The following is a 9,245-nucleotide window of genomic DNA, read 5'->3' as shown; positions in this document are numbered from 1 at the left end:
CATTTCTGCTGTTAGATAGTAAAAATATAACTAAGCTAATTTTTCTTTCAGCTAAGAAATATGAGATCATGATGAGGCTTGCTTAAAAATAGCAGTTTTGCCAGCTTGACAGAATTTTATTGTGGGACTTTCTAGAAAAGCATATTTACTTTAGTTGAAATTTGAAAAGTGCCTTTATTTTCAGTACAGTCACAACCTCAGATAGCATAAAGGACTGATCCCATTGCGCTTTGTGTGTGTGTGTGTGTGTGTGTGTGTGTGTGTGTGTGTGTGTGTGTGTGTGAGTGTGTGTGTATTTTTTATTTTTATTACAAACATTTTTTTTGCCCTTGTTTTTGGTTGTCAGAATCATGATTAACAGTGGCCCAACTAACTTACAAATGAATTAAGGACAGAAAGAAATTAAGATCAGAAATTTGCTGCCTCAAAACATACAAAATAAGTACTTAGGTCATGATTTTATTCACAGAACGTGCTCAGCAAACATTAGCAATCATCATTATATCATCATCATCTTTATTTTTACATTATCCTATTTCATTCTATCTTTCTTGGGAACTACAATTAGATTGTTAAATTTGATTTTTTAAACATACAATTGCTTGCATATATTTACAAGATGGTTACTCATAAGAAATTATGGCAGAGCATCTATTTTTCAAAGGCCTTCATATATAGTGATATCTAACCTGATAAAAGTCCCAAGAGCATGAGACATGTCAGCATCACTATTTTGGGCTCTAAGCTTTATGCTGACTATGCCTTAACAGATATGTCAGCCCTGAGGAAAAATGGTCCAAACAGGATAATTGACTGTCCCAAGTTTAATAAACTAAGAAAGGGAATAAATATCTACAGAATATCACAAGATTTTTTTTTTGGCTTAAATATCCCAATCACAAGGTTTATTCATTATCAGTATTCATTATTTGCTCCCAGAACTTCTTCATGACATTTTTTACTTCTGCATTTCTGAAGGTGTAGATTAAAGGGTTCAACATGGGAGTTACTATGGTGCAAAACACAGTCACAGCTTTGTCAATGGGAAAGGAGGTTAAAGGTCTCAGGTACAGGAATGAACAAGGTACAAAGAATAAGATGACAACAGTGACATGAGAGGCACATGTAGACAGGGCTTTGTGACGCCCTTTAGAGCTGTGAGTCCTGAGGGAGCACAGGATGATAACACAGGAAGCAACCAGCATAGAAAAAACAAGCAAGCACAGTGACCCACTGTTGGCAGTAATTAGGGGCTTCAAAGTGTGAGTGTCTGTGCAGGCTAGCTCCAGGAGAGGTATTAAATCGCACATAAAATGGTCGATGACATTAGGGCCACAGAATGGTAACTGGACTATGAACAAAACCTGGATCCCTCCATGAAGAAGCCCTAAAACTCCAGCCATTCCCACGAGCAAAGCACACACAGGCTGGCTCCTGAGAGTCATAGAGTGCAAGGCCTTGCGGATGGCTACATAGCGGTCATAGGCCATGGCAATTAACAAGATGATCTCAGCTCCAGCAAAGAATTGTTCAGCAAAGAGCTGAGTCATGCAAGCATTGAAGCATATGGTGTTCTTTTCAGAGATCAAGTCAGAGATCATTTTGGGTGCTATGGAAGAAGAGTAGAAACCATCTAAAATGGACAAATAGGACAGAAAAAAGTACATGGGTGAACTCAGGGCTGGGGTGATGAAGATGGTGACGGAGATGAGCAGGTTACCTGTCAGTGTGGTCAAGTAGATGATTAAAAACACAACAAATAAGATTTTCTGCAGTTCTGGATTCTGGGTCAGGCCCAGTAGGATGAATTCTGTTACATTGCTTGTCCTTTTCATTGATTCAGCTTGGTCCATCTGGAAAGATCACGGTATTTCTGAATGATGATATTTTAAATTCAGTACTAAAATAGTCTGTCACTTCTTTAGACCTGGTCTTTGGAATTGATGGAGCTACCCCTTCCACTCACCTCTGTCATTTTGTAGATAGCTATACAGAAGAATGGAAGTAGGTTAAATTTTATCCTGTATTAATTAAATAGTGACAATACCTTACAAACACCACAATAAAAGCAAGGTGTTATTGTAAATGTTGATTTGTGGTTGACTTCCAAACTTTATTTGTAGCTCTAAAAGTCTCATAGATGGCTTTCTTTCTCTTTTGGGGACATCTCATTAGTAACAATTATTTTGAAGGTATACTTATCTATTGGCATGAATACATATAGGTTATGTGAACATAATATTCTTTTACAGATAGGAATCTCAGGAGGAAGGGAGGAGGAGGGGCAGTAAGAGATTATCCAAAGAATTGTATGCAAATATGCATAACCCATGGACACAGACAATAGAGTAGTGAAAGCCTGGCGGTGGGGGTGGGCAGGAGGTGGAGGGGGCCAATGGGGAAGAAAAGGGAACATCTGTAATACTTTCAACAATAAAGATAAATAAATTAAAAAATCTGCATGGATCCATTCAGAAATAAGTCTACAAATAACTGAATAGGAAAAAAGTCGACTGTGTATCAGATATGAAAGTACTAAGCCTTACTATATCTATATCAAATGTGTTGTGAGCTGTTATTTCTGCCAAATGATTGCACATGTACATAGAGAGCCAGAGCTTCAGATGAAGTCTTTTTCCTTCAAAATGCCAAGGAACTATCTTTATAACAGCTCATTGAGCAGCATTCACTCAACAGCCCCAGTTGCTGTGTCTGGCTTAGCATGACTCTTTCATGCTGACTCTTTCCACACCATTAAAAAGTGGACATGTAAGTGGTGCAAATTTTCCTGAAAAGTTTTTAATATTTTAATTAGTCTTTCATCAAATATAGAATAATGCCCTGGATTAGATATATTATACTACTTATATTTTACAAATGGATTTAAATGAGTCATGAAGTTTCCTGTTGACATGACAGAAATAATAGGCTCACTTAAAATAATACACTTTTTTTTTTTTGCTTTTGGTATGTGTAATTAATTAGGATGAACTTGAAGTTTTCATTGCTAACTGGTGGAAATATTGAACATATACAAAAATACATTCTTTTTTTCTGGGAATGATCTATGCATGGGTTTTCTAGAATGAGTACAGGTTGTTGATACAAAAGACCATAAAGGTATTTTATTCTTTCTCCCCCTCTCTCTCCTTTCTCTAGTCCCTGCCAAAAACACATAACCACATATTTTTCCTATGTCAGCATCATAACCTCTAAGCTTCCATAAAGGAGAGGAAAGGTATGTTTAGTTTTTAAGAATGCTAAGTCTCTGAGTTGTTTCTTCTCTATCTATGACTCCTACAGGTATTGACTATATGGTTAATCATTCTTAATAGATTTAATTCACAAATTCTGACTTCATTGTGGCAACAGGGAAGTCATAAAGAAGAGAATTTCAAGTTATTAAAACAGAAACCTGCAGAATCCATCAACTTAGTGAGACATAAATGTTAACCATAATGCTGTATGAATGGCTTCAGCAGTTCTCAGCAGTGTCTTATCTGGCAGTAGTACAGACAGTCCTTTTGATTGATAGTTTCATATCATTGTGCCCAATTTTATTTTTAGAGAAAAAGATTAATCTTCAATTCACACTCTAAGTACAAAAACTACTTCAGTGAAAATAAACTAAGTGAAGTCAATCTGCTTAAAATTTGGAGAAAAGGATGTAGTTATCACTAACCTGGATCTAGTTGATTGTGAGTTCCTCCGTTTGCAAATTTAGCTCCATCATTGCTTTCTTCCCCTCATGGCATGTGCCACATATCTGCAAATAGACTCCACGAGCTAACCAGCCTGACACTGGAATCCTTATCTCTCTAGACCAGTGGTTGGCAAACTGCAGCCCCTTGAGTGTGGCTCTTCCACAAAATACCACGTGCGGGCACGCTCATACAGTGCGATTGAAACTTCGTGTCCACACTCAAGGGGCCAAAGAGCCGTATGTGCTCGTGAGCCACAGTTTGCCAACCACTGCCCTAGGCAATTCTCTCAATCTTGGGCATTTTAGTTTATTTTGGTTCACATTATCAGCATGACCAAGATTACTCAGAAAATGAGCTTTTTCAGTTTGGAAACTTGAGTAGTTCAAGGATTTAATTTCCCCACTTTCTTGGCTTCCTATGTATGTATAACTACATCTTTAATATATATATTTTGAGATATTTAGAACTATATTCAATCTAAATTAAAAATAATGGGAGCAATAAAAAATTCTTTAAATTAGGAAAAACTGGTATATGAAACATAAAATGTTTAAGTGAATCAAATAAACTTGATTGGACAATGTTTTCTCAAATCAGTTGTCCTAAATTTTGGTTTCCCAACAAGGTCATGAGCAACCTAGAGAGAATTCTTTTTATTCCTCATTTAAGCCTTCCTTCTAACCCCAAAGCTTGGGACAATGTTTCCCATACTAATCTTCAGATTGTTGGTACATGGCTCTGCTGCTGTCATTTACTTAAATGTCCTTTTTTTGCAATTATTTCTTCACTGACTCTAAAGAAATATTTAAATAAGCTTGCAAGAAGTGCAGGATTTGTTGCATTGACCTCTCTAGTCCTCAGAGAATTAGTAATTGGTTCTGTTGAAATATATCTTGAAGCTTTAAACAAAGTCTTTCTTTTACTCCCACTTGGTACCCACAAATCTCATTGGAGGCCAGTTTTAGAAATGAAGTTGAGCTTTGGTTAGACTTGTGTCTCTGGCTCTATTTTTGGTTGGGACTGGGTACAGGAAGTCGGAAAGCTCATTATAGTGCCTTGTTGCTCATTTTGACATCGGTGAACCTGGCATGGGATATGCGGTGTTGTTAGGCCTAGGTCGGAATTCAGAGACTGGATTTCTCCCTGGAAACATGACTGTTCTGAATGATATGGTTGCTCCAAGAATGGAAATGCTAGTCTCTTCAAGGTTATGTGCCAGGTAAACCTGGGAAATAGTGACATTCTTATTAGTGACTGACTGAGAAGCCTTAGATAGCAGGATTCCTAGCTGCCAAAGATTGAGTGATATACAAGTCATAGATATATCTACTTCCTTTGGGATGAATACCTAAATGACAGTCTCAAGATGTATTTGGGGGAATGTGGCTTTTCTCTCTGCCCCACAGGGAGAGAAGCTTGGGGAAATACAGTAAAGTACTATGTTTTCACATAGTAGCCAGGGAGAAAAAAAAACATCCAACCAAGCACTCTTGTATAAAGACAACATATCAGAGGTAGAGAATGGAAACGCTATCAAAAGGAAGCTTCACTACAATCTCCTTTCTCTCTGATTCTAAGGTGATGAAGAGCTGGCTGCAGTCCAGCACAGAGTCACCTTTCTTTGTTATCAACTTGTACCTTTAAACCAAATTGACACACTCCTGAAGTCCAGAACCAGAAACAGAAGCAATGCCTCTAGTTTTATCCTCAGGAATTAACAAGTTTGCTCCTGTTTGCTACCAACTCACTCAGTCTGTCCCTCTTCCCTAGTATTTTGTTATTGTGGTAAATAATATATAACAAAAATGTACTATTTCAAACATTTTTAAGTGCACAAATTGCTGTGAACACCACCACCAACCATCTCCAGAATGTTTTCATCTTCCCAACATGAAACTCTATATCCATTAAACAATTACTGCTCATTCTTCCACCTTCTTCCATCAGCCCCTGGAAACCAATATTATTATTTTCTGCTTCTATGAGTTAGATATGTCATATAAGTGGAATTATGCAATATTTGTTTTCTTTCCATTTTTTGGGGGTAAATGATGCCTTGTCATTTTTTCCTTTTCTATTGAATTTATTGGGTGACACTGGTTAACAAAATTATACAGGTTTCTGGTGTACAATTCCACATATCTGTATACTGTATTATGTATTCACCACCCCAAGTCAAGTCTCTGGTCATCATCATTTATCCCCCCAGTGCCTTCCTCCACTTTTCCCTAATTCCAATCTCCCCTGCCAGTCACCACACTGTTGTCTGTGTCCATAAGTTTTTTTTCTCTTTTAAAAAATATTTATATTAATTTCAGAGAGGAAGGGAGAGGGAGAGAGAGATAGAAACATAAATGATGAGAGAGAATCATGGACTGGCTGCCTCCTGCATCCCCCACCCCCCAAGCTGGGGATTGAGCCCACAACCCTGCAACCCGGGCATGTGCCCTGACTGGGAATTGAGAATCGAATCGAACCATGACCTACTGGTTCATAGGTCCATGCTTAATCCCTGAGCCACCCCAGCCGGCCCATGAGTTTTTTCTCTTTTTTTGCTCAATCCTTCCACCCCCTTCCCACTCAGGCCTTCAACCCCCTCACCACCCCACTCTATGAGTCTGTCTGTATTTTGCTTGTTAGTTCATTTTGTTTTTCTCTCACTGGCTTATTTTATTGAGAATAATGACCTCAAGGTTCGTCCATGTTGTCGCAAATGGCAGGGTTTCCTTCATTTTAAAGGCTGAATAATAGTCTATGTAAGTATGTACCACATTAAAAAAAAAATCTATGCATCTGTCAATGGACTTGTAGGTTGTTTCCACATCTTGGCTATTGTGCATACGCTGAAATGAACATAGGAGTACAAATAATCCCTTGGAGATACTGATTTCAGTATTTTTGGATAAATACCCAGGAGTGGGATGACAGGATCATATGGAAGTTTCATTTTTAATTTTTTGAGGAACCGCCATCCTGTTTTCCGTAATGGCTGCATCAATTTACATTCCTACACAAGAGGTCTCTTTTCTTCATATCCTTATCAACACTTAGCTCTTTGTCTTTTTGATTATAGCCATTTTAACAGGTGTGAGGTGATATATCATTGTGGTTTTGTTTTGAATTTCCCTCTGATTAGTGACCTTGAGCATCTTTTCATTTGCTTGTTGGTCATTTGTATATCTTCTTTGTAGTAATGTCTATTCAAGTCTTTTTTTAAGTTGGGCTATTTTTGATCTTGAGTTATATGCATTCTTTATACATTGAGGATATTAACCCCTTACCAAATGTATGGTTTGCAAATAGTTTTCCCCATTCTATAGGTAGTTTTTTACCCTCTTAATTGTTTCTTTCGTTGTATAGAAATTTTCTATTCAAATTTGAATGTATCTTGATTACTCAGCTATTATCAACTCTCTCATTTGTACCAGATACTTTTGTTCCTATTAGCTAAGGCATAAATTCATTCAATAAAAAACTACTTTGGAGGTGAAGTGGTATATAGGATGTCTTTGAGAAAAAAGGGCTACATAAATTCTTTTCTGCCTGGCAAATCTTGTGCAAGATTGGTCTCTGAATGTACTTGGAAGAATTTTATATCCCTCTATGGCTTTGGGCAGAAAAATAATTTATTTTGGAAAGAGCCCATATTACAATGTAAATGGTGCTATCTGTAATTGTGTAATACAGAAGCATTAATTTTGGAATGAGTCCTGCCTTAATGACACCCTCTCATTCCTCAAAACCCATTCATTTTTGGTTGATCCTCATCTCTTACAATAATAAATCTACTTTGACTACAGTAGTTGGGATTAAAGCTAAGCATTTTCAACAAAATATCCATCAGGCCTATTTGTTTAAATATTTTAATTACTTAGCCTATTGGTTATATTATCTATACCTGAAGATTTACAGAGAATTGTTCTACAGAATACAAATTCAGAGATTTTCTATACATGTGACATTTTTATTTTGATTAGCAATGTCCCTTTGAGCAATAATTCATAAATACAAAGAAGTTTCTAACTATAGGAAACTTTGGTCATCATTTAATCAAATATTGATATTTTATGAAAGAGAAACTATTGAAGATTTTAGAAAGCAAGGGGAACAAAATCTACTTAAACTCACATTATTTTGACTTCAAGACCATTATCCTTTCTATTAGTCACACTTGTTCTTAAAATATGAATAGATTTTATTTCGATTTTCTCTATTAGTTTTTGGCTCCAGAGCTTCCTCATGGCATTTTTCATCTCTGAGTTCCTGAGGGTGTAGATTAAAGGGTTAAACATGGGTGTTATCGTAGTATAAAACAGAGCCACCACTTTATCACAGGGGAAGGTGATCATGGGCCGAAGGTACACAAATATACAGGGTACAAAGAACAGGACAACTACCGTAACATGGGAGGTGCAGGTGGAGAGAGCCTTCTGCCGTCCTTCAGTGCTGTGAGTTCTTAGGGAGCAAAGGATGTGGACATAAGAGGTGATAAGAATAGAAAAAATTAACATACTCATCAGTCCACTGTTGGCAGCAACAAAAAGTCCAAAGATGTGAGTGTCAGAGCAGGAGAGTTTTAGCAGAGGGAAAAGATCACAGATGAAATGGTCAATGACATTGGGGCCACAGAAGGGTAACCAGACTATAAATAGAATTTGAATCAGAGCATGAAGAAATCCTCCGGCCCAGGCCACGACCACCAGGAGGCCACACACTTGCCTGTTCATTGTTATTGTGTAGTGCAGGGGCTTGCAGATGGCCACATAGCGGTCATAGGCCATGACTGTGAGCAGGATGATCTCAACTCCCCCAAAGAAATGTTCAGCAAAGAGCTGAGTCATGCACCCTTTGAAGGAGATAGTTTTCTTTCCAGTGAGCAGGTCAATTATCATTTTGGGGAGCATGGCAGAAGAGCAGCAGCCATCTACAAAGGACAAGAAAGAAAGGAAAAAATACATGGGGGAGCCCAAGGCTCTGCTGGTGGTGATTGTCACTACAATGAGGAGGTTGCCTGCCACGGTGAGGAAGTAGATCACTGTGAACACAGCCAGCAAGAGTTTCTGCACATCGGGGTTCTGTGTCAGGCCAAGCAGGATGAATTCTGTCACGTTGTTCCTTCGCTCCATGAGTCCACTCTAGCATTTGGATAATTGACTTATCTGTGAACAGCACAGGGATTGCAGTTGTGGCAGATACATTTTGATCAAGCAAATACCTTCTGTCAGGATTGTTTTCTGTAAGACTGATGGAAACCCCAAGCAGATAAACCCAAGACTTTTGCTATGTATTAGTCATATAATGAATACATAGCACTTCCTTTCTTTCTCTCCTTCCCTCTCCCCTTTCCTCCTTTCTTTCTCTCACTCACTCACTCACTCACTCACTCACTCACTCATTCCACTCGTATACATAAACACAGTATTATGACTGCTGGTTTTCCAGACATCTTTCCTGCAATTGTACACAGATGGCTATTCTCCCAACAATTGCCATAGTGTTTTACCCCATACAGAAAAGGAATAAAGAGAACACCCATAAAGG

General features: G+C 37.9%; 2 protein-coding genes across 2 annotated transcripts; both read right to left on the bottom strand.

Moving 5' to 3' along the window:
- Window positions 1-905: 905 nt before the first annotated feature.
- On the bottom strand, window positions 906-1,835 carry LOC132242313 (olfactory receptor 4C45-like). Its single transcript, XM_059711213.1, has one exon. The coding sequence runs from the start codon at window positions 1,833-1,835 to the stop codon at window positions 906-908; it is 930 nt and encodes a 309-aa protein (XP_059567196.1).
- A 5,993-nt stretch (window positions 1,836-7,828) lies between these two features.
- On the bottom strand, window positions 7,829-8,883 carry LOC132241955 (olfactory receptor 4C5-like). The gene has a single exon (XM_059710905.1). It carries the CDS (start codon window positions 8,828-8,830, stop codon window positions 7,829-7,831), a length of 1,002 nt encoding a protein of 333 aa, XP_059566888.1. The 5' UTR covers window positions 8,831-8,883.
- Window positions 8,884-9,245: the final 362 nt, after the last annotated feature.

Source organism: Myotis daubentonii, chromosome 9, assembly GCF_963259705.1.
Source record: "Myotis daubentonii chromosome 9, mMyoDau2.1, whole genome shotgun sequence".
In the NCBI taxonomy this organism is placed as follows: Eukaryota; Metazoa; Chordata; class Mammalia; order Chiroptera; family Vespertilionidae; genus Myotis; species Myotis daubentonii.
This window is presented reverse-complemented; position numbering and strand designations above follow the sequence as displayed.

Coding starts and splice junctions, on each gene's coding strand:
- LOC132242313 (XM_059711213.1), bottom strand. CDS start 1,835: ATGAAAAGGACAAGCAATGTAACAGAATTCATCCTACTGGGCCTGACC.
- LOC132241955 (XM_059710905.1), bottom strand. CDS start 8,830: ATGGAGCGAAGGAACAACGTGACAGAATTCATCCTGCTTGGCCTGACA.